This window comes from Rhinolophus hipposideros (genome assembly GCF_964194185.1).
Source record: "Rhinolophus hipposideros genome assembly, chromosome: 11".
NCBI classification, from domain to species: Eukaryota; Metazoa; Chordata; class Mammalia; order Chiroptera; family Rhinolophidae; genus Rhinolophus; species Rhinolophus hipposideros.
Window position 1 is genome coordinate 79,134,024 of NC_138057.1, and position 25,418 is coordinate 79,159,441.

At 43.0% G+C, this 25,418-nt stretch overlaps 1 protein-coding gene across 4 annotated transcripts in view; it reads left to right on the forward strand.

Annotated features, from left to right (window-relative positions):
- Positions 1-25,418, forward strand: part of NUP214 (nucleoporin 214) — a 92,012-nt gene that overhangs the window by 2,832 nt on the left and 63,762 nt on the right. For 2 of the 4 annotated variants that reach the window (XM_081065510.1, XM_081065512.1), the window contains exons 3-17: positions 1,313-1,464; positions 2,277-2,475; positions 3,415-3,485; positions 4,735-4,798; positions 5,226-5,329; positions 7,968-8,074; positions 8,675-8,741; positions 10,924-11,050; positions 12,116-12,277; positions 15,515-15,986; positions 17,801-17,958; positions 19,832-19,929; positions 22,807-22,893; positions 23,100-23,249; positions 24,252-24,410. In XM_081065510.1, the coding sequence (XP_080921636.1) occupies positions 1,313-1,464; positions 2,277-2,475; positions 3,415-3,485; positions 4,735-4,798; positions 5,226-5,329; positions 7,968-8,074; positions 8,675-8,741; positions 10,924-11,050; positions 12,116-12,277; positions 15,515-15,986; positions 17,801-17,958; positions 19,832-19,929; positions 22,807-22,893; positions 23,100-23,249; positions 24,252-24,410 (2,177 nt within the window). The remainder of the gene's footprint in view (positions 1-1,312; positions 1,465-2,276; positions 2,476-3,414; positions 3,486-4,734; positions 4,799-5,225; positions 5,330-7,967; positions 8,075-8,674; positions 8,742-10,923; positions 11,051-12,115; positions 12,278-15,514; positions 15,987-17,800; positions 17,959-19,831; positions 19,930-22,806; positions 22,894-23,099; positions 23,250-24,251; positions 24,411-25,418) is intronic. The other 2 variants (XM_081065511.1, XM_081065513.1) reach the window with 1 other exon arrangement.

Consider the following 25,418-nt stretch of genomic DNA (forward strand, 5'->3'; position numbering starts at 1 on the left):
TTGTTCCTCTGACCTCAGAGGGAAGAAGAATGTACCATTCTGCCATGTATTTATTTTTGCTCAGTTGAACTTGGGTTCCCTGGCTCTCTAAGGGAAGGGTTTTGTTGCACGGCCTTTTCCTTGGCACAACACTACCATCTAAACAAATAGAAATGTGTATTATTGGGAGCATTGTTGCAAAAATATGGGTTCATGTTGGTAGTATTGTGATTTATAAGAAATACATATTTGGTCTTCATCCTCCATTTCTGGCTTACAGGTCCCAGAGCTCTTGGAATTTCCTAAGTGTTGGGGGGAGTGTCTTTTGTTACCTTAATGAGGTAACTTTTGGAAAGTGCCTGAGGATGAGGGCTGGTTGCCTTTGGAACTAACCTAACCATGTGATTAGAGGGTTGGAACTTTCAATAACCACCACCACACACGCACCTCCAGGGAAGGGACAGGGAATGGAGGTTTAATCAGTCACCAATGGCCAACGATTTAGTCAGTTGTGCCTATGTAATGAAGCCTTCATCAAAAACCCGAGAGGATGGGGTGGGAGAGTTTCTGGGTTGGTGAACACGTGGAGACGCAGGGAGAGTCTGGCGAGGGCATGGCAGCCCCGCAGCCCTTCCACATACCTTGCCCTGTGCCTGAGTTACATCCTTTTATAATTAACCACTGATCTAAACATATTTCTCTGAGTTCCTTGAACGGTTCTAGCAAATTAAACCCAAAGAGAGGGTTGTGGGAACCTCTGATTTATAGCCAGTCGGTCAGAAGTGCAGGTAACAACCTGGACTTGTGTTTGGTAAGTTGGAGGGAGTCGTCGAAACCTCCATTCTGTAACCAATTGGTTAGAAGCACAGAGACCCTGGGATTTCGTCTGGGTCTGAAGTGTGTGCAGATGGGGTGGGCATGAGGAGTACTGTTGTAGGACTAAACTCTTAACCTGTGGGATCTGATGTTATCAGTCAGATAGTGTCAGAATTGAGTTGAATTCTCAGACATCTTGCTGGTGTCTCAGAATTGATTGTTAGTGCAGGGGAACCTCTCTACCTGTGATGGAACTGGGTCTGGGAACACAATTTAAGGACACTTTTTAATGGGCAACAGGCACAGTTAGTTTCCCCAGGTTGTATGAGGAAGAGTTCCAGGGATGCTTAATACTTCGTTATACAGCGGTAAGAAAGCTAACATTTAACCAGAATACCTAGGTATTGGGGTGTTTGTGTTTATGTAGATGCAAAAATTGTTTCATAGGTTGAATAAAAGTGTGACTTATGCTTAGAACATTCCATTTTCTGCTTGGTCTTTTTTTATGTTTTCATAGTTGATAAAGTTCAGAGTTTGCTAGTTCCTATGAAATTCCCGATACATCACCTGGCTCTGAGCTGTGATAACCTCACGCTCTCTGTGTGCATGATGTCCAGTGAACTTGGTTCCGTTATCGCTTTTTTTGATGTCCGCACATTCTCAAATGAGGTAAGCTACTAGTAAACTGTATTGTCGGTATGGGACCTGCAATTTCCTTGTGTTGAATCACAACCTAGAAATTTTTAGTTGACTCTTGAAGTCCTTTTCTAGATTAAAATATGAGTTTGATAAAAGTCCTTAATTGTAGAATCATAGATCTTCGAGGTAGAAGGACTTCAAAAAATTGTTTGTTAGCACCACCTGCCTTAAGGTATTATCATTTTTCGCTTACATATGAGACAGCTTAGCCTTAGGGCGCCTTAGGTAACTTGCCCAAGGCCACCGAGTTAATCGATGTCAGAAGGCCCTGCATCCTGGACTCCTAATGCAGGGTTCTTCCATTCCCAACAGTTTAGTAATGGTAATAGTCTACAATGTCAGGTGTTTCCGCTGCCTGTGTGCCAGCTGCCCTCGTGCTCTCCATGCCTTATTGTTTATGCCTACCTTGGCCTTACACAGTAGGTCCTATGGTCTTTATTTCATAGATGGAGAAACAGGCTGAAGGAGTGTAAGGCACTGTCCAAGGGCCCAACACTATGAAGAAGCAGAGCCCAGGTTTTAATCTAGTGTCTGTTCTTTGTCAAGTATTTTGCATGTGTGTATTGCTTTCTGGGAGCCCCTCCACTGTGCTAGATGAACGGATGGCCATTTTCAAAGCTGTTGAAATTGTCTGGAACAAAGAGGTTGTTGCGAGAGCTCAATTTTTTTCATGGTCCTGGAGAAAAGTGAACTGTAATTTGCGAAAACTTACATAATCAATACTTTTTTTTGACTGTTATGTGTCTGTGTATTTATTAAGCTTCTGGCATTTGTTTTAAAAGGCTAAACAGCAGAAGCGGCCGTTTGCCTATCATAAGCTGTTGAAAGATGCAGGAGGCATGGTGATTGACATGAAGTGGAACCCCACTGTCCCCGCCATGGTGGCTGTTTGTCTGGCTGATGGCAGCATTGCTGTGCTGCAGGTTACAGAGACAGTGAAAGTGTGTGCGACGCTTCCTTCCACTGTAGCAGTAACGTCTGGTGGGTAACAAGACCTTCACTCTATGGTGTAATCTATTTAATGTAATGGTAATCTATTTAAAAATTAGTTTCTGGAAATAAAAGCAAATGGGTTTTTGCTGTATTCGTTGTTGTTCGGTAGAAGTAGAGGGAGTATTCTTTATTTCCATAGTTAATGTCCTTGAAACCAAAAGGCATAGATGATTTAACTTGAATGTGCTTGGGTGTTCTGGAGAAAGAAATATTTTGGTGCGACTGGGCTAGAACTGTGTTTTTGAGAATAATTGTTTCTGGATCTAAAATAGTTGTACTCTGAAAGTCATTTGTACCTTTTGGGGATAAAAGTATTAGAAATGTCCAATAGGAACAAAAGAATGATTTCTTGATATTTGAAAACTTTTTCTGTTCCCTTGTCTTATCGAAAAAATAGAGTTTTACATACTTTCCAGCTTTCAAATGGGCAATGTGCCATTGAAAAGGCCTTTTTACCGTGTTTCCCCAAAAATAAGACCTAGCCGTACCATCAGCTCTAATTAATGTGTCTTTTGGAGCAAAAATTAATATGTGACCCAGTACTATATTATATTATACCTAGTATTATATTATATTATATTATATTATATTATATTACGTAAGACCCGGTTTTATATCATAAGACCGGGTATTATATTAATTTTTGCTCCAAAAGACACATTAATTAGAGCTGATGGTCCGGCTAGGTCTTATTTTTGGGGAAACACGGTAGTGGTCGATTCAGTGGCCCAGTGATTAATCATAATTGGCTTGTATCATTTAAATGATTTTTTTCTTTTTTACTTTGCTGAGTAAGGATGAGCCTACATCCTTCCATGGACTGATAGAGGAATGAGAAATGGTGATTACGTAGCTGTTTTGATACAGATCTCAGTGGTTTGCTCCATTCTTCAGGTTTTAATTGGTGGCCTTCTCTTTTTTGCTCAGTGTGCTGGAGCCCCAAAGGAAAGCAGCTGGCAGTGGGGAAACAGAATGGAACTGTGGTCCAGTATCTTCCTGTAAGTCTGGCCTGGGACTTCAGCACTGTTCTTACTGAAGTTACCCACTGTTTTAGGGGTGGTTTTGGAGTACCTGTGGTGTTTTTTCCTATTAAAATGTACTTTATGCTCATCAGTACACAAATGAATGCAGCAAAGAGTGGAGCTCTTCCTTCCCACCCATCCCATAGTCCTCCTTCCAGACACACCCTCTTGTTCCGTTTAGTGGGAGCCTTCCAGACTTTTCTGCTTATACAAGTAGTCTGTGGGTGGATGCATTATTTCTGTTTTGCTTTTTAAATAGAATGTGATCATACTCTACACAGGATTCCCCAATTTTATATTCCCAATGCATTCCATAAAAACCGAGCTTACGGGGGACAGGAGTTAGTGAAAGGGCTTTTACTGGAATGCAGAGTCACTTTGGGTTAAATCACAGTAATTAGTCCTCTAGCTGGGTCCATCTTAAAGGTTCAGCTTCTCTAACTACAGGCGACAAAGAAAATGGGTGTGTGTATTGTTGTGTGTACGCTCTGTCATCCTCCCCCTGTGGTTGTCCTGAGTTAACATTCACAAATTTTCTTCAGTATAAACTGACAGAGAATCCACATGTGTCTGGTCAGGCCTATAAGGAAAGGAGGGGTTTACCGGCAATGCCGGGACCTGTGCGATTGTGCATTCCTCCTTGAGCTACTGTTCTCTGGGGGGTGGGGGGGTGCAGAGCGGTGAGGTTAAGGCCTCTTTCCCTATTTGTTATCGCAAAAAGTTATTATGTGAAATCTGGTACATAATCTTTTAGGGCATTAGCCTGTGAAAAGATAATACAATTGGTTTAATTTTATTGGTTTACTGTTTGCCTTTAAAAAAAACCCCACAAAACTTAATAGTATATTGGAGTCCTTTGTCCCAGTCATTAACTACAGAGCCACGTCTTTCTTCTGCATGTCTGCACCGTATTGCACTGTGTGGGTGTGCCATAGTTCATCCGTCTCGCCCATCAATAGTGGGCGTGTGTATCAGTAGGATTGGTTCTGCTACTGTCAGTAGGGTCGCGCTGAGCGTCCTCGTCACCTGTATTCGAACACATTCACGTGCATGTCTCTGTAGGATAGCGTCCTAGAAGGAGGCATCCGCTCTGGTCTGTGTTCAGTCTCTCCTCGCTGGGAAGGTGAGACCTAGGTGACTTTTGGGGGACCATAACTGGATTTGACAGTTTCATTGGTTTAGGGGCTGTTTCATTTGACACTTATTTTTTTCAAATCTCTTTCAGACTTTGCAGGAAAAAAAAGTCATTCCTTGTCCTCCGTTTTATGAGTCAGATCATCCTGTGAGAGGTAACAACTTCTGTTTCTCTTAGGGCCAACCTCTAATAGGGTGCTGTCTGTATTACAGATGTTTTAAATCATGGGATGTACCTACCTACCTGCTCGAGGAGGTGGTGGTGCTTCCTGGATGAATACTCATTAGTAATGTCGGCTGATGAAGTCAGTGTAACAGTTAGCTGGTAGACACCTGTGTCTCGTGGTAAATGACATTAAATGGATCCTGATATTTTCAATTAAAATTCTTCATAATTTGCCCTGATTATAATCTACCAGAAAAAAATACCACTTTGGGATACATTTGGACTTCTAATCAATGAAATCTGGACCTTTGGTAAAGCTATAGTAGTAGGGTTTTTTACTCAACAAGATGTTAATTTTGTAACATACAGGGGCTATTCCAGACATAAGGTACATTATTGGGATGTATGTCTTTCAGTTCTAGACGTGCTGTGGATTGGTACATATGTCTTCACAATAGTATACGCCGCTGCAGATGGGACCTTGGAAACGTCTCCAGATGTGGTGATGGCTCTACTCCCGGTTTGTATATGAAAAGACATCTTTGTTCTTTGAGAATTACAGAAATCGTCTCATAAAATTTGAGGCTTAGGCTTCAGTTTCCTTTTCTTACTGATGGTGATGGTGCAACTTCAGGCGAACGATTTCAGTGCCTGAGCACCAGTTATGTTACTGAACGGAACGAGGGGCTGCCCACCCGATGAGCAGGAAAGCCAAACATTGAACGTACAGATTTGCAGTGGAGAAATGAAAACCATTTTATTTGCTGAGTGCCTTTAAGGAGACTGGAAAGCTATGGCTTAAAACCCAAACTCCCTGATGGCTTTTAATCAGGGTTTTCAAAGGCAAAGGTTGAGGGTTACGGGTTCTTCCAGCACAACGACCCTTCACCTCGGAAAGGGTTCTGGTGTCAAGTTCTGGTCATGTTTCACTCCTTTGAGTCCGTGACGGGGCAGAACTTTGGTTGCAAGCACTGCTAGAGATCGAAGTTCTCTCCTCACCCATGGTTTGGCTGCAGGACTTATGGTTTCGGTCTGTTGTCTCTGAAAAGCAACTTAGGATCTTGTTAGAAACAGGACAGGACCGTTTTGAACTGGTTCTGCAGTTAAAATTATGGCGTCCACTTAGGGCACGTTCTACTGTAATTATAAGGTGAAAAACACCGTGAAACTTGCTTTTGCCTCGGCTGTAAACTGAGTCTCATCAGGTGGATGTGAACCTGATGAAGACATTTGAGACAAGCAAAAAAATACCTTGATTTTTAAAATACTTTCACTTGTCATTCATCAGATATGTATCAGATGCGTACAGTGTGCTGGGCACTGCGTTAAAGCCGAGAATACAGCATCCTTGCATTTCTGGGTCTTACATTCTAATGCATGTGCCAGTCAAAAAATAAGTGCAGGAACAAGGAATGATAAGGGTGATGGAGGAGACAGAGCAGGGTGAAGGAAGAGGGAGGTGATGACGGGTGGGGCTTACATTTGTGGTCACGGAAGGCCTCTGAGGGGGAGCAGCCATTCCACAGAACCAGGTGAAGTGAGGGTGAGTCATTGTGAAGACAAGAACGTTAGTAAGGTTTGCAAAGTCTTCGTATATTGCGGCAGCATTTTAAAAAACAAATGAGGCAGGACTTGCATTTCCAAATCTCATTAACTTTCAAAGTCCAGAACAACATTTAAAAATACATAAATGTCTAAATATACTAAAGTGTGAATTATAGTAGTCGTCCTGTTTTGCGATCTTATTTTACTTAGAGTAAATTACAAGCATCTTTCTATGTCAGATAAAATCTGAATTTGGCTTTGGGCAGATAATCAATTTGTTTAGCTCTGTTTTTATTAACTCATGGGTTCCTGATACAGTTGAATTTTAATATGGTTTCAGTCATGCGCCGCTTAACTCAGGGATAGGTTCTGAGAAATGTGTCATGTGACATCATTATAGAGTGTACTTACACAAACTTAGATGGAACAGCCTACCACACCCCTAGCGCAGACGGTGTAGCCTATTGCTCTGGAGGAGAGGAGAAATAATTTTACCTCTGTTCTTCTTGGTTCTTGGCTGAGATATCCCTGTAATAAAAGGCAGATTAACAGGAGAAAAACAAACAGAAGTGTAATAACATGTATACCTCCTGTACACTGAGGAATTGGCCCATGGGTGGAAGCCACCACCTTAAATACCATCTTCAGTGGAAGACAGAAGATGTTGGGGCTGTGGGGAGTCACTTAGGGGAGGTGATCAGGAAGAGCACAGTAAACGAGGGTAAAGTCGTTATGCAGAATAGCTGGTTGTCTTTGCCTTGGTAAGAGTTTCTAGAGATGAGGTCAGCCCTTTTTCTTGGTCCAGCCAGGGAGCCACCCTTACCAAAGGCGATTTCCCTTGTAAATGTGTTTTATAAACGCTAAATTCTACTTGGTTTTCCAAGGTGTTTCTTAAAATTAACTAGCTTAAAATAATCCTTATGCCAAATAGACTTATTTTGGGGTGACAAATTCTGTTCCCCTACCTAGGTGACAGACTTGTAGAGCGTGTCACTACTGAACACTGTAGGCAGTAGTCACACAATGGAAGTGTGTAATGCGTTGCCCTACACACCGTTATGATGGTTACGATGTCACTAACTGATAGGAATTTTCAGCTCCATTGTAATCTTATGGGACCACCGTCGTATATGTGGTCTGTCACTTACTGAAAAGTCGTTATGCAACAGGTGAATACTGGAAATGCCTTATTTCAAGATACTATGATTTTCTATTTCCAGGGATAATAGTAACACTAGCATGTATTTATTGAGTGCTAACGTTCCATGTCCTAGGCTAGAAGCTTTATATATATTATTTCGTTTTACGCTTACAACAGCCTTTGACATACGTTTAGTAGGTCCATTATACCCGTGAGAAAACTGAGTATCAGAGAGGTCGTAGTAATCTGTCCATGCTTGTCCAGTGGCCAGAAAGAAACAGACCGTCTGAATTTGTTTGGGATGGTGGGCATCATTCCTATTCCTTGTCGTGCTCCACGCTGCCTTTATGTCTTGTCTGTATATTTGAACATAGATTTTTGAGTGAATTTTCTCATACAAGTTAAATGGTTAACTGTGTGGGATTAAAGAAGAGTCGCACATGAGATATTTCTCTCGTTCCATTCATTGTAGAAAAAAGAAGAAAAGCACCCAGAGGTGTTCGTGAACTTCATGGAGCCCTGCTACGGCAGCTGCACGGAGAGGCAGCACCATTACTTTCTCAGTTACATTGAAGAATGGTGAGCGATTTCTGCTCCCACTGTCAGGTCACACCTGAGTCCCTTTGTTCCGATTTGAAATTTTTTCTGTAAGAGAGGAAAGTAGAGACTTGAGGTGCCATGAATACATGTTAAGCTGATGCTAGACTATGCCTTTCTGACTCCTGTTTCCCCAGTCTTGAATTATTTAGCTCAAATACATGCTAATCTTAAAACGCCCCTCTTCTTAATAACCCCAGTGATGGCTCATGATATTTAAGGAAAATATTGAAAGTTGCCCTGTAAGAGCAACTCCCTTTGAAAGATACGTAGATGACTTGTAGCAAAGCTTCTGTTGCTCTAACTAGATTATTCTGTTTGTAGGGTGACGTGTTTTTATTGGGAATTCTGACGTGATTCTATTGTGTGTCTCCTTTGTCTTACGTTGGTAAGCGATTGGCTGAGTCTCCAGGACTTTATCCAGTTAAAGAGTCGAGTTTTGCGTCACCTTTCTTCAACCATAGCTCAAACCTTACCTTCCTCCTTCACACTCCAGGAAATCCTCAGAGAAGTTACTGCACACGCAAGTCCAGTTAGAACTGTTGTTTGAGTTTAATGGTCTTCTGGTTTTATTCTTTGAAGGGATTTAGTGCTGGCAGCGTCTGCGGCCTCAACAGAAGTTAGCATCCTTGCTCGGCAAAGCGATCAGGTAAATTCCTCTCTTTTGTCCCTGGTATGTGATACTTTTCTGAGAGATTTTGGAGGGAGTTAACCGTGTGGTCAAGATTTAGATGAGCTCACATCTCTTTTCATGAGTTCCTGGATGAGAGCAAAGCTTAAACGACAAAGTGCCTTGGACCAGATAGCCTGGGTATTGCCCGGGCATACGCGGGTGTCGGAATTCGCAGTTCTTCAGTGTCATCAAAAGCCCGTCTGTTCTCTTTGGATCCATCCACAATCTGTGGGTTAAACATGCCATGTAATCAACTTCTAGCAGGAGCGTACCTGGTGTGTAGGAGGTTTTTCCTGCCTTGCTCTATCTTAACCATCTTTGTTTTCTTCCTCTTACTTGAACCTGCCCCTTCTGTTCAATTATCTGTAAGCCATCCTTGATCATGGGAGAGAAACACGCAGGTCACACCAAATTGTGACTCACCAGAAATACTTTCTGTTTCACTTTGAGAAACCACCAGAAAGCGGGAAATGCTGGTGCATAGAAGAACCCACCTTCCTCCTTGCACCGTGTCCTCCTTGAGGGCAGGGAGTGGACTGAGGCAGTCGCAGAGTGACCAGAGGAGACGTGCTAAAAGGGAAACTTCTTTTTAAAACTCCGCCTCGAGTTTAAAATTGTTTCGTGTACCCCATACACACACACTCATGCCTCTTCACCCATTCAGCATTTGTCCATCGCTCTTTGGGTGGCAGGGTGGCCCACCGTGTGTGGCACTCATAGTGCATATGGTGGGCTGCTTTGGAGTCATGACGAGAGGTCAGCAGTCTGATTTGCTGCTCTTGGATTGGCTGCAATAACGATTTCCTAATAGCACAAATATTTTAGGTGTTCACACACTCAAAGTACACTTTTATCTTTACTTTTTATCAAAGTAATTTATGTACATGTTGAAAAATAAAGTAGTAGAGATGGGCTTATACATTAAAAAACCACCCCTGCCCCACCTCTGTCCTGATCCAGCTTTGTTCTCTATTTTTAACCTGTACATTTTTTTTGGTCCTAATTCTCACCTCCTCATCCCGGACTTCTCATGAGTCATTCCTTATTCGTTTTAGACCTTATTGGCTGTTACGGCAGATGAGGATTTAGCTCACATATAACCTACAAATCTCCGCTTCCTCTCCATAGGATTATAGCACTATTCTAGTTTCTTCTGTGGGTTACCTCTGTAACTCATATTTTTTTACCTTTGTTTCCGATGGTGTCACCGTATATGTTACACCCTTGGCCATCCACTTTGTGAGGAGTAATCTCAGCACCCCCACCCTTGCCTTTAGCCCCCCCCCTCCCTCTAGCTGCTGTTGTCTGTGTCTTGTCTTTCAAAAATATCAAAACTGATGCTGTTTCCATTCTGTTCTGTGGTGAGTGAGTCTTTATTTTGTCTGTGGTGGTTTTGTTTACATTATTATGAATGTGATTGTTATTCGCTCCATAGCTAAGTCATAGAGTGTGGTCGTGTCCCCTTTCCGGAACAGCTTTTTGTTTTTCTGTTACTCATTGAACACTCTTGTCCTTCATTCATGCTGCCCAGTTTGTGTCAACACTGAAAGGAAGACAAAATGGTAGTGATTTTTAAAAATTGGAAATCATGTGTTGGAAGGAACAGAAACCACCCGGCAAACTTAAGCAAAAGGGGCATTTATCGGAAAGACTTAGTGGCTTCTCACGGAATCCAGAAGCAGGAGGATGGGCCTGTGTGGGGAGCTCGCGGATAGGTGAGACGAGCATGGAGGTCACCTTGTGGCTGTGGACCCATGAGCACAGGCATCCGGCCTGCTTTAGAGGCGTCGCTGCTCCAGACCACAGTAGATGTAACGGGGGTCCTGGGCCCGGTCCCGGACTTCTGGGAGCAGTCTGGCTGGCGTCGTGCAGCTGCTGGGTTTACCAGCCATATTCGGGATTCTACCGAATTGTGGTGGGCGGTGGCCAGTGTTTATTCAGAAGGCGGGGACATGGGGCACCAGGAACAGATTTTCCAAATCAGCCCCTTGCTTGATGGCATACTCACGGCTTTTAGACCATCTTCCCAGATTTTAGAGTCTGCCCACACAGACATCATAAAGCTAAACCACGTGAGTTGTCTTACTATTTGAACAGTGCTGAAGAGCCAGCGCAAAGCTCTAATGTGGCCTTTTCTTCTGCTACTTCTTTTTTCCAGGTGAATTGGGAATCTTGGCTGCTGGAGGATTCTAGCCGCGCTGAACTGCCTGTGACGGACAGAAACGATGACTCCCTGCCCGTGGGAGTTGCCATCGATTACACTAACCAGGTGGAGGCCGCCATCGGTAAGTGCGGCCGATGGCGCTCTGTGCACATGGTCCTCTCTGTTGATGGTCAGTGTTTAAAGCCCATTCCACGAGTTCATGGCAGAATCGAGACTGCGGAGCACTTCTAACTTCTGGTGGCACACTTCCACTTGAAGAGTGACGTGGAGCACATTGTGACAGCACTACACTTACTGATGAGACCAAGGCCAGACACAGCCCGTGTCTGTCTGTGTATCTGTATGCTTTAGAATATGGTTGAAACCTAGGACGCTGGGATTTCACTGCTTTGTTTTGTGGCCCATTCCGGTTCCCCCCAGGGACTTCCCAAAGGAACACTAGCCTACGCCGGTACTGCATGTCAGTACTTGGTTTGAAGGCAGGGGTTACAAAATGGAGGCCTCGGGCACATGGCTTCCACACGGGGCCTGAGCGTGTCTTCTCCCTGGCTGGAGCTGGGCAGAGCCTCTGTCCCCTGAAATGTGTGGGTGGAGCGGAAGACATTCTTTGCTCCTTGGTGCTTCAGGCACCATTACGTTCCTTGTCCGTTCCCTGGTCAGGTGATTTGGTCTGGTTAGCTCATTTACTCTGATTCTCTTAAAGTCTCCTTTGACAAAATCCATGCTTATGATTCAACTGTGAGTGAATGTAAAGCGATTTGACTCACCTTTCTGTGTCCTACTGTGTGTTTTCCAAAGAGTCTAGTCTTGTCATTTTTCTACTTCAACCAGCCACTTCCTAGAGACAGACTCCTATCTGGGTCAGGGGGGTTGTTGGACCTACCTCCCGAACACCGAGACGCTCGTGAAAATCGAGGGAGCTTAGGGAGAGTCGAGCTGCTGCTGGACTGCCAGAGCCTCCGTGTAGGGCCTGCAGGACGGCGGTAGCCCGTCTGTCTGATCATGGCGGAAGCTCTCTTCAGAGAGCGCTTGCCCAGAGAAGCTGTTCAGATCTGATCAGAACAAACTGCCTTGAGCTGTTGTTGGGATTAGTCTGGGCAGCCCCTTCTTGCTTAGGGCAGTCTTTCCCTTCCGGCCCAGACCCTTCCGTTGACCTGGGTCTTTTTTCACTTTTGTTTTCTAACAGATGACGAGAAGACTCTTCCTCCTGCTCCAGTTCTTATGTTACTTTCAACAGATGGTGTGCTTTGTCCGTTTTATATGATCAATCAAAATCCCGGGGTTAGGTCCCTCATCAAAACACCAGAACGACTCTCATTAGAAGGAGAGCGACAATCCAAGTCATCAGGTATGGTCTCTCCCTACTTTCGCAGGAAAGGACTACATGGGCTTGTACAGGGCCATTCCCAAGGACGAAAAGGTGTCACAGTGCACAGGGGTTCTCTTTATACGGACGGTCCATCTTAGTGAGTGAGGGACTAACCTTTCCCTTGAAGACACATGCACATACTTGCCTTCCCTCACCCACAAGCTTTGTTCTCCAACCTTTATTTTAGAAAAAAAAGGAAGCTCAGCCAGATGGGTCCCCTCAGGTAATTTACCAACAATATCCTGTTATAAGAGCCCATGTTATATGGTCTAAATCCTGAAGGCAGCGTGTTTAGTCATGAGGGATTGGTTAAATAAATGATTGTGCATTCCTACAGTAAATGCCACGTAACTATTAAAAATGTTACATGTATTGATAAAGAGTAGTGAGCTATGAAAAAGCGCTATATAGCATATGATTTATGAGAAAAATACATGATTAGAAAAAATACTTAAAAGATGGATTTTACGATCTAAGTAGTGCTTATTTCTGGGTGGTGAGGACCTGGGGATTTTCTTTTGCTTACCTGTATTTAATTTTCTTTAGGTTTGTTTGCTCCTCTTCTTTGAAAATATGACTTAAGTAATGTATGTTTATTGGAGAAAAATTGGCAAATACAAAACCAAGCTCATTAAGGGCCGATCATCAAGTAGCAGCCACAGCAGCATGTTGGCGCATGTGTTCCTGTGCAGAAAGGCATGCATGTAAATGCTAACCGTATTGTCAGAGTTTTCAGTGTCCCGTACACTTCTGAGGACAAAATATAGCACTTTTTAAAGGGGGATTGTTTCATATTTTCAAACTTCACTAATAGTTCTCTTCTTCAATTCTGGGAATATGTAACTATCAAGAATTTCTTTTCTAGCATGGCTACAAATGCTTATCGTGTAACCAATTCCCTGTCAAAGAAAAAACATGTTGACCAGTTTGGCTTGGATGAGGTTGACGGTACTCAGTGTTTTCTCGCTGCTTCCTAATGTGGAGTGAGTTGCACATCATCAGTGAGCCAGCTACTTGGGCTCCTACCATGTTTCCCCGATAATAAGACATAACTGGAAAATAAGCCCTGGCATGATTTTTCAGGAGGACATCCCCTGGACATAAGACCTGATGCGTCTTTTGGAGCAGAAATTAATATGAGACCCGGTCTTATTTTGAGGGAAACATGGGCTCTGTGGCCCCAAGTCATAAACCAGGTGGCTTGCGTAGCCTGGATCAGTGTTGTTGTGCTGGGATATCTGTCTACAGTGTGTGTGCTCAGTTGTTTTTCCTTGAGGGGCTGTGAGTACCATAAGCTCCCGTACCCGCTTGTCTGGTCTGCCTGTAACAAGCAGTGTGCCCTGTGGGATGACGCTTGTTTCTGCGCACAGTCTATCCGGAAGGAGTTTGCTACTCGCCCATTAAGCCCCGAGCACAGGCAGAGGCCAGTTTACTGTTTGCCTATCGTAGAGAAACACCCACTCCTTTTGCCCTTGGCCCAGAGGTAACAGCCATGTTTAGATTAGTGGAAGAGAGCCATGTAGGGCCAGGCAGTGTCCCGCCAGCTTTAGCTAAAGCCCAGTCGTGGGTTCAGAAGACATTAATGATTCCGTTTCCAAGGATGCTGGGTTGATTGGTCAGAGATAGCAGTGTGGTGGTTTTCAGATGTTCAGTTTCGTTTTCAGTGGGAAAAGCACTTGTGATTTCTTTCGGGTCTGGCATGTACTCTTCACGTTGGTCTACCAAATATGAATGGAGGATTAACGTGTGTGTGTGTCTGTAAAGAAGTTAGCTGTTGTTAGTTCCGTATTTATTGTGCAAAAGAAGTATTAACAATAGATTTGCTCACATTCTTACACTTTCATAAAAGAGACAATTCGTAAAGCAGTGTTTTCAGACTTGTATCTGAAGTATTTCATTGCTTTAGACAGAGTGAGGTAAACTGTCATCTCAAGACAAGTTGGAAGAACCAAGATCCATTAATATCAATGTATTGGTAAAAAATACTGCTTCCTTATTTAGTTAGTTATTTAATTTAGAGAAGTAACATGTTTATAGAAAGTTTGGAAAATAGAAATAAATTTAAACTTGCCTTTGGCGGTTTTCTCTTCCAAAGTTTTTTCATAAACATGTTTCTTCATAGTTATATTCAGATTGTATATATCATTGGTATGCAGGTTTATAATTTAAATTGTAAGTATTTTCCAGATTCTTACATAATTTTCATGATTAATTTAAAAGAATGACTGCTTAATAGTCGATGGGATATTTACCATTTGGGTTGTATTAAATGTCTTTTTTATGTCACTTTTATAGGCTTTATTCTTAGAAGTGGGGTTACTGGATCCATTTCTTATGATTTTAGAGATATAATGCTAAAATATTTTCTAAAAGACTGTGCTAAATTAGGTACCTGCTAGTGATAAAAGGTTTCAGGTTCATTTTACCTTTCCAAACATAAACGGATTATGAATATTTAAATTTTGATAATTTAAAGGACAAAAATATGCATCAAATAAACGTGTATTTCTTCTCTTAGATCGAATATATTTTCTTTGTGTGAATTAGGTTCCCAGCTTATATCTATTAGTCTGGAAATTTTTTTAATCTCGATTTGTATGAGTTTTTTAAAAAACATTGTCATTTGATGCAGATTTTTTTTAGTTCATTTACCTTTTAGGTATGTAACTTTTTTATATAGTCAAATCTTAATCTTTTCCTTTTGTGATTTTTTTTTTTTTGGTCGCTTCTAAATTTATTTAGTTGTTAGCCTCTCAGAGACTTAACTCTGTTTTTGTCTCCTTTGTTTTGAGATATAGTATACAAGTGCTTTTATATATATGTATGTATGTATGTATATCTTTAATTCATCTAAAATTGCTTTTAGTGACTATTACGAAGTAGAGATCTGAATTAAAATTTTTTCCTGGTTGCAGAATGACTTATTTTTCATTGCAACGTTGAGAAGTATATTTTTTCCTGTATTATCCATCTGTGTGTCTGTGAAGTCCTGTTAGTCTGTCTAATGTTCTTCCCCATTTCCTTTATCCTTCAAAGTTTTATACATCTCATCCTATGGAATGTTTGCTATGGAAAGTACAACATCAACTCCATTTCCTTTTTTCTTTTTCCTTCATGAACTAGGACCATTATTTTTGGCTTCGTTCTGCCACAAACCCTTTGCCACTTGCTTTCTGTTACGTGGATCTCTGCTGTTCTCCCTTTTTCTCATTGCAGGAAGTACTCCCACTACCCCAACCTCTCAAGCCCCACAGAAACTCGATGCCTCGGCCGCCACAGGGCCCGTCGGTGTTCCACCTTCGTTGTTGGCTGCTCCCACCTCCACCTTCTCTCTGCCTTCTGTCGTTGGAACCCCCGCCGCGTTCTCCTTTGGTTCTGCATCCCTGAAATCCTCTGGCTCTGTCCCTGGGGAGCCCCCTCCTTACTCCAGTGGCTCTGACAATTCCAAAGCAGCTCTGTTCTCTGGTGCACCCACCTTCTCTTTTGCTCCTCCCTCTCAAGCCTCCCCAGCCCCTACCCCTGCGGCCTCTCCCATGGCACCACCAGCTGCTTCATTCTCCTTTGGATCAGCGGGGTTTAAACCTGCCATGGAAAGCACACCAATGCCAAGTGGGTCCGCTCTGAACATCGGAATGAAAACCTCCTGCCCACCCTCAGCCTCCACAGTTAAGGTCAACCTTAGCGAAAAGTAAGTGACACGTCAAGTTTGAGTCTTCTGTTGGGTGGGTAGAAGTGTGGCATGTATTCACTGAAAACTGAGCCACTGTAAGTGGAGTTCTTGAGGAGATTTCCTGTTTTTCTCCTTTTTTCCAAAGTAATACTAGCAAATGTTAAAAAATCAAGTAACGTAAAAGATTTGCGTTTCATCAGTGGACAGCGTCCAGAACGGTCTCTTAGCATTTTTTTTTAACTATTAGAGGTTGATATTTAATTTTTTTTTTAATTGGGGAACATTAGACATTAGAACATTGGACAGACTAACACTGTTTTTCTAGGACCCATCAGCTCCAAGTCAAGTTGGTTTTTTTTCAATCTAGTTGTAGACGGCGCAGCTCAGCTCCAAGTCAAGTCATTGTTTTCAGTCTAGTGGAGGGCGCAGCTCAGCTCCAAGTCTAGTAGTTGTTTTTAGTGTAGTTGTGAAGGACACAGCTCCCTGGCCCATGTGGGAATCGAACCGGCGACCTTGGTGTTATGAGCACTGCGCTCTAACCACTGAGCCAACCGGCCGCCCATCGGTAGTTCAGCTCCAAGCTCAAGCTGTTGTTTCTCACTGGCCCATGTAGGAATCGAACCGATGACCTTGGTGTTATGAGCACTGCGCTCTAACCAACTGAGCCAACTGACCGCCTAGAGGTTAATATTTAAATACTTGTTTTGCTTTTTCAGATTTCAAATATAGGAGATAGTTCTTATTTTTAAAAAATGCAGCGCTACGGAGCATGTGTCAGTCCTGTAAGGGAAGTGAATCTCTTGTAGTTCTTTTTCGCCTTTTGTCCACCCTTGACTCTGAGCTGTTTTCTACACAGCCGCCAAAGTGGTCTCGTGAAATTGTAAATACGTTAGCCGACTCTCCTGCCTGACAGTCCCCAGAGGCTTCTCGTTGCTCATGGAGCCCAAACTCCTTAGCATGGCACTCCAGTTTCCTGCAGATCTGGGTCCTTCCAACTCACTCATCTCTTACTTTTTACTTCTTTGTCTGCTTGTTGTGTTCTCCCCACTACAATGGAAGCTTCTTGAGGGAAGTGATCCCTTATATGTTGTCACCCTTCCCAAGGTAACCACTGAGTATAAACACTACCAGTGTGCCCCCCATTCATCTGTACTATCTCTTGTTGCCATGGAGATGGTGCTAGCTGTTGTCACCGCTGCCACCATTGTCGTTGTCAGTACTAAATGGTCACACATCCACTTCATATAGTTGTCATATAGAAGTCACACAGCCACTTCTAATAGTTGCCTTGTGTTCCTTTTTGTGCCTGCGTTATAAATTATTTTCCCAGTCATCTAATGCTGGAAATTCAGATTGTTTACAGACGTTTGTTCTTTATGAGAAGCTTACCTTACATTCTCCGTAGACGGTAACCGGCCCAGAGATGGAGACCCGCTTTCCGCTTCCGTTTTTCACTCCTCAGAGGAAGCGATCACTCCCAAAGGAATTATCAGTAATTTCCTTGGTGAAAGGAGGGTACTAAACTCTCCTAAGTATAATTGAATCCCACCCTCTTTTGTTTTACTCGGCTTGATAGAATAGAAAATAAGTATTTCATATCATGATAAATTTAGTTTCATTTTCACATTAAGTACTCATTTGGTATTTTCATTAATCATTCCTAAATAAGCAGTAGGTGAAAAGTTTCCTTGCACTTTCCCCTTTGATAGGAAACAGCTAAGCATTTCCGTTTCCTGAAAACCAAACTGTGGATAGTAAGTTACCCTTTGATGACGTTGCTCTTGACCAGCACGAAATCATCTGACCGCAGGCTGTTCTGATGCTGTTTTCAGGTTTACTGCCATGGCTGCCTCTGCTCCTGGGAATAGCTCACAGAGCCTGCCCTCCGTGCTGCCATTCTCCTCTGCCTCCAAGCCAGCTTCGGGGCCTCTCAGCCACCCCACGCCCCTGTCTGCATCTTCCACGTCCTCCGTCTGTCCCTCAGCTGCAGGTATGATCTTCAGCAAACTACTTGAGAGCTCAGATGAACATTTTCCTGTTGTGGAGAAGCCTAGCTAACACAGGGGGACTAGGTCAGCTTTTCCTGCTTCCTGTATCTCATACTAATGTGCTACGGCTTCCGCACTCTGCATTGGGAGAATTTGCAATGGCCCTGTGTGAAGGGCAGTTCCAGAATAATTCTTTTAAGCTGCAAAGAGCCTGCAGTGGCTATTACCCTTATTGCCTCTGGTGGCTCTTTGGATTTTCACACTCAGCCCTACTGTAACACATTTATCAAATAAAGATGATAAGTGGAGATGACTATTACAGCCAAGCTGAATTTCTTATAGCCAAGTTGCATTATGAACCTCCATGAGCAAATGTACCTAGCCTCTCCCTTTTTTTCTATCAAACCTGCAGAAAGGTTACAAAATTGTATAATGAATACTATGCCTTTCACCCAAATTTAACACTTGCTAACATTTCACACCATTTGCTTTACCTCCTTTTTTTATGTACATTTTTTCTGAAATATTTGAGTTAGTCGCAGACACCATGAAACACTTCACCCTTACATACTTCGGTGTATATCTCCAAAAAAACAAGGGCACACAATGCACTATCACATGCAGGAAATTTATCCATAATCTACCACCCATATTCACATTTCCACAGTTATCCTAATGGTTTTTATGGCTTTCCCCCACCCCCAAGCCAAGAACCAATCAGTGATCACCTTATGTTCCAATTTTGCCTCATTAGTCTCCATCTCACACAGTTCTTCTCTTTTTGGTCTTTTGCAGCATTGACTCTTGTGAAGAGGGCAGGCCGGTAGATTTGTGGACTGTCCCTCAGTTTGGATGTGATTGTTCCCACATGATGATGGTTAAGGAAGGGATTGCCAGATCTGTCGCAGTTTTGAAGTTAGTTATTGGCATGAATGCCAGTGGTAATACCTAGCCAGACATATTTAGATTGCCATTTGGTGTTAGAGGGATAATTCTATTTTGGTAAATACTGAGCAAGCATCAAGCTGTGAAATTCCTGAAATCGTCTCTCCTTACCTGTTGCTGAGGAGAAAAGGACTGCTTTGTGGAGTTTGCCAAAGTCACCTGCCTCATTGCAGGACTTTTCATTCGATTCTGAAAGATAGCTGTGTAGGATCCAAAAAGTTAGGAAGCCTTGGCTTAGTCTTTTCACATCTCTTTAATGGTTTGGGAGAGAAAATTTGAATCTTAATGCACATTTACTCTCTCCCTTTTTGCTGCTCACGGCCCCAATCTCCCCCACACCCCACACACCCATTACCATTCATTTGTAAAGTTTGGAGGTCCTAGATTATTGGCTCTCAGTCCCAGTTGCACTGGACTCGCAGGGGGATCCCTTTCCGAACAGTTTAATCAGGCTCTCTGGGGGTGAGACTTGGGTGTGGGTTTTTGGTTGGTTGGTTTTAAAAGCTACCTACGTGATTCAAATGCACACAGGGTGAGACTTGTGTTAGAGGCTTCAAGGAGGGTCTGAAGACCCTGCGAGTCCTCACACACTTTGTCCCCAGTTCCTCGAGATACATCAGGGGTCTCTGTGGGGAGTAAGGATGGGCCAAGTGGCCGGCTTCCTGGGCCTGCTCACCAAACCCCTATGACCACAGCCACTCTAGTTTTATCTGCTTTTTAAAGGGGTTTCACATCACATCTAAAAATGGATGTTTTCTAGTTATTTTGGAACAGAGGCTAACATAACTCCGGCCATCACTCTTGCTAACAAAGATCATAAAAGGGGTCCAGGGACAAGGAGAAACTTAGTTTTCATTTGAGGAAAGGACATTTGTGATGGGAGAAGTGATGGAATGAGTGTTGTCTGTTTTAACTGACTTTTGGTTCCAGCAGGGCGATCAGCTCCGAGTGGTCCGAGTCCAGTGCCCTTGGGGGGGCAGAAATCACCCAGGATAACCCCTCCAGTGGCAAAGGCAGGCTCTCCCCAGGTACGTTGGACCTCAATGCACAATGCTGTGCTTATTAATTTGCTGCCCCAAACAGACATGTTTGTAAAATGGGTTTGTGTGGTTTAGAATTTACACTTTTGTAAAGTACTTAGGACTTTGTGATAGGAAATATACGCATGTGACCTTTGAATATTTGTAATACGTGCTCCTAAAAGCCTTTTATCTCAACTCCAGAGTCTTTGAATTGTTTTTCTGCTAGTCCCTGAGCTTATCCAGGCAATGCTGTCATTTTGTTGTGTTCTCTTTATGTGTGAAAATACTGTAGCCTTGAATTGTTTTCTCTTAATCCCAAAGTAATCAGGAAATCTATCCCACGTCCTCCTTCCTTACCATCTCAGTTTACTTATTTAACTTCTTCTTGACATATAATACACAGAAGGGAAAAAGTACATGTATACCTCAGTGAATTGTCACCAGCTGAGCACACCTTGGTAACCAACAGTCAGACCAAAAAATAGAACATTACTGGGACCCCAGAATTACCCTGCATATGTGCCCTTCTTGCCAAAGGGGGACTCACTGTCGTGATTTCTGACAGCGTAGTTTAGTTTAACCTGTCTGCCCCTTCTCTAAATGGCATCGCTTATGATTCCTGGTATCTGGCTGTTTTGCTTACCTAATATTTGTGAGGTTTATGTGAATAAACCTCTTAGTGGTGACTATACTGCGAGTATTCATTCCACTCTTGATGGGCATTCGAGTAGTTTTCAGATTTAAGTAAATGTGAGCGGTGCTGCTGTGGCCATGCTGTCGATGTCCCTGGGTGAACGTGTGTGTGCATTTCTGTTAGGTGTGTACCCAGGAGTGGGATTTCCGGGTCCTACAATATGCATTTATTCCTCTTTAGTAAAGTCCCCCCAGGAGTATAGGTGAGAGGTCAGCTGCTCTCCGTCCTCACCGGTTTAGGTATTTGCATCTTTTATTGTTGTTCGATTTGGTAGTTTTAAATAGTATTTCCCTAATGAGCAGTAAAATGGAGCTTTTTCCCGTACGACTATGGGCCATGTGAATATCTTTGATGGGGTCTGTTCAAGTCTTTCACCCGCTTTCCTATTGGGTTGTCTGTCTTTCTTACTGATTTGTGAGAGTTAGTTCCTGTTGGACACATACAATACACATGCACACACATAATGGAAGTTCTCTGTGAATTTCCTTTTTCATTTCATGATTCCTTTTGATGACTGCAGGTTCTTAATTTTAATATAGTTCAATTACCAATTTTTCTTTTATGATTAGTGCTTTTTTTTTTTTTTTTTAAAGATTTTATTGGGGAACAGTGTATTTCTCCAGGGCCCATCAGCTCCAAGTCGTTGTCCTTCAGTCTAGTTGTGGAGGGCGCAGCTCAACTCCAAATTCAGTTGCCGTTTTTCAGTCTTTAGTTGCAGGGGGCGCAGCCCACCATCCCATGAGAGCTCGCGCTCTAACCAACTGAGCCATCTGGCCGCCCCTATGATTAATGCTTTTTGTGTTCTGTTTTAGAAATAATTTCCTATTTCAAGGTCAAAGAGGTATTTTCCTGTTTTTCTAAAAGCATTATTATTTTACTTTTCATATTTAGAGCTGCAGTCTCTCACTTCAGTATATTTTTACGGTTTAATTTAAAGAGAATTTTATGTCGGTTTCCCACTTGATTATTTGAGTGTCCTCAGAATCGGAGTCGTATCTTTTCTTTCTGTCTCTCCTCCAACCACCCCCTCCTCCCAGCACACAGGAAGCGCTCAGTTTACAGGTCTGACTTTGGGCATAATGCACGATACATGGTGTTTAAATAAATGTTTGCTGTTTTAATGAATGCTATGCAGTCCAAAAACTATGTTAATTGCCATAGGTATCAAGTAATGTAAAAGCCATCTCAAATTACATCTCTAAATCAGAATACTTGATTTTTGTCTCCCCCAGAACTTGTTCCTTTCCTACTGTTCCCATCTTAGCAAGTAGCGCTAACTTGGTCGCTTGCTCAAGCCCCAAACCCAAAACCCTCGCCTCCCCGCACACACACACACATAGTAGGTCTTGTCAGCTCCACTCCGATGGGGTGAGTGTTACCGATCCACGTCTTTGTTTCCCCCTGCTAACGTCATATTCCAGGCCGTTATCTCTTAACCTAGTCAGCCTACTGACGAGTCTCCCTCCCTCTTACTGTCATCTGTGCTCTATTTAGCGACAAGAGAGAGCTTTTGAAATCATAAACCAAAGAGTAGTTTAAACTCTCCTAAAACTCCGCTGGTAGCTTTCCAACACACTCAAAATAAAATCCAGACTCCTTGGTGTAGCCCTACACGGCCTGCCCCTGCCTGCCCCCAGCTCCCTCCCTGACCGCTCTGTGTCCACATTTACTTCATTGCTTTTCTTCGAAGGTGTTGAGGTCTTGCCTGCTTCAGATTCTTTGCAGTTGCTCTTCTCATTGCCTGGAAGGAATTCCCTTAGATCTTTCTGTAGCTTCTCCCTTACTTTATTTAGATCTCAGTTCAGAGGCAGTGCTCAGTGAGGGTTGTCTGGGCCATCTCATCTCAAGTCGTGCCCTTTTTATCCTCTTTATGTCTTCCTGTTTACTTTTTCTGTATCGCCTATTACCAGCTGAAATGGTCTGATTTGTTTACTTTTTATTATCTGTCTTGTCCCAGTAGAAGTTAAGTTCCAGGAAAGTAGGGACCTCATGCATCTTGTTCACCTGTCTCCACTGTCTAAAAATGCCTTTATACCAAGTAGATACCCAGTAAATACGAGTTCAAAAGAATGAATGATGGAACAGTGACTGTATTATGAGAGTGACACTGCTTTTGATAGGCATTGAACCCACTGCTTCGAGAAGCCAACACTTGACGAAAGTTTTAAACTTTTTGCCTTCCATTTCAGGCAAAATCACTTCAGCCTCCTGTTCCAGAAAAGCAAGGACATCAGTGGAAAGACTCAGATCCTGTGATGGTGGGAATTGCGGAGGAGGTAAATTGGTTCCTGCAGGCTTTTTCCAGAAGTAGCTCCGACAGTGACACTTGAATGGCTCTGAATGCAGAGCCCTCTGTGGCCATCTTATTCTGGCATTGAACCGTGGTGTGTCCCCAGGGTCTGTGCCATTGTGAGCCCAGTAGCAGTGACATTACTGCCATACCATTCAGACTGAGCGGTTTCCTCGTTTGTGGCTTCTACAGATCGCGCACTTTCAGAAGGAGCTGGAAGAGCTGAAAGCCCGAACTTCAAAAGCCTGTTTCCCAGTGGGGACGGCTGAGGAGATGAAAATGCTGCGGACGGAATCCGATGACCTGCACACGTTTCTTCTGGAAATTAAGGAGACCACAGAGGTGTGTGTTTATTGACAGGCTTCCCAAGTCCAGTTGCACTTGGAAGGATTTTTCTCCTAGTGCTCGCTGGGTGTATATACTTGGTCTCTTTAGGCAGCACCAATGTCGTTTGAATGTGCGTGAGTAGTTCATGTAGGAACGCCTACGTTCACATCGTACCTTCAGCACTAAATAAATTGTGACTTGGGCAAGTTAGTCTGGCTACTCTGTGTTTTAGTTTCCTCATGGGAAATGGAATAATAATAGTTTCTACCCCATTGACACACCAGGCACTCCATAAAAGTTGGTTATTATAGTTGTTAGTTTAGGTATATTTGAAAATGTACTTTTGTAGTAAATTGTTAGGGTATAGTAAAGTGTTAGGTTTTTTGAAAAGCAGAACACTTAAGAGCATATATGTGGTATAAAAATATCAAATAGCTGTTAATAGTATCACTTATTGTGTTACTGTTACTCCTACTTACTGTGTACCAGTCACTGTGCTAAAACTTTGCCTGTGGCATCTCATTGAATCCTCACAACCGTCCTGTGTGGTAAGTATTGTTACTCTTTCTGTTTTGCAAGTCAGGAAACCGAGGCTTAGAGAGGTGAAATAACGAGCCCAAAACCACCCAGTCACTGCGTGCTGGCTCCAGGACCCCAGTTTGAACTGTCTTGAGTCCAGAGTTCTGGTCTGAAATATCATGCTTGGAAGAGGAAAGTTCACCAGGGAGTTAGGGATTGTCTTCAGGTAGTAGGATTATAGGGACTGTTAATACTTTTCTGATTTTCCGAGTTTCTGATCACTAGAATATATATTTTTTCAATGAGGAAGAAAAACAATTTTTAAGAATGAACGTTGGTATCTTTCTAAGCAGTGAAATGCTTCTTTGCATGACTACTAACTGTACTCAGATGTTCCTCGTGTTAACTGTTTGAGAAACACCACCTTCCTTGATGCAGACAAAGGTTTATTTCTTAGAAATACCACGTTGTATCAATACATTTTTATACCTTTTCTAGTCTCTTCATGGAGACATAAGTGCCCTGAAAACAACTTTGCTTGAGGGCTTTGCTGGTGTTGAAGAAGCTAGAGAACAAAACGAGAGAAATCGTGACTCTGGATATCTGCATTTGCTCTATAAGAGACCGCTGGATCCCAAGAGCGAAGCCCAGCTCCAGGTAGGAGAGTCCAGCAGAGCGTGCTGTCCAGCAAACCCCTCCAGCTGCCCTCCCTCCTGACGATGACTTTCTGAGCTTTGGGTGACCGCCTTTGTGAAGTTGTTAATTTGCTGTGAATAATTCACCCACTTCGCATAGACTTCCTTCACTGCAACAAAGAAAAGGCAGTTTTTCCCTTAATGTTTTTGAATTAAACAAAAATAGAATTCTTAATTAGACCTTAAGCTTGGTGGACAGTATGCTGTTGAAAAAGATATATTTAGAAATCAAACCATGAATAATAATTATTAAACTAGCGACTATCACTGAGCACCAGGTACTCTGCTTGGTGTTTTTTACATGTTATTTCTAGTCTTTAGCCAGCTGCTCTGCAAAATAAGTTGTTGATCCCATTGTACAGGTCAGGAAATTGAGGCTCATAGGCTAAAGCGCTTGCCTGAGGTGATGTTGCTGGTGGGTGTGGAACCACCATTGAAACCCCCACCTGCCTGGGTTCTTTGCTCTAAGCCATAATTTAGCAAAGTTACTTTTCTCATTAATTGTTAATTATTCTCTGTCTTCGTTAAATCTGGTTTTTGTTTTCATCTTTTGATTTTTTTCAGAACTGTTGTATCATAAGCTTTAGGGCGGGGATGGTCATCTCCCACTTCCTTGTATTTGCCTAGAATCCTAGCAGGAAAGGGGCACAGGTGGCAGCACTGGCCTTCCTCACCCAGAACATGAGGGTCTATGAGTATGATGACCCTGGTCTCCTGCCCAGAAAGTCCACCATTTCCATCCCACGCCTGATAAGCCTGCCTGCAGTAGGAAAACGAAAGAACTAGTTCCCCCTCCCCGAAAGCTCAGGAGCCCCTGCTGTGACCTGCAGCCCTTGTGTTCCTAGCCGCTTCCTCCCACTGGATGTTAACTCCCTTAGCAAGAGGGTGCCAGCTGCTTGCCCACCACTTATCAAATTACAGGCCTCCATGCTGCATCTAGTTACACTCTCTTCCTGCATGCCTTTTCACC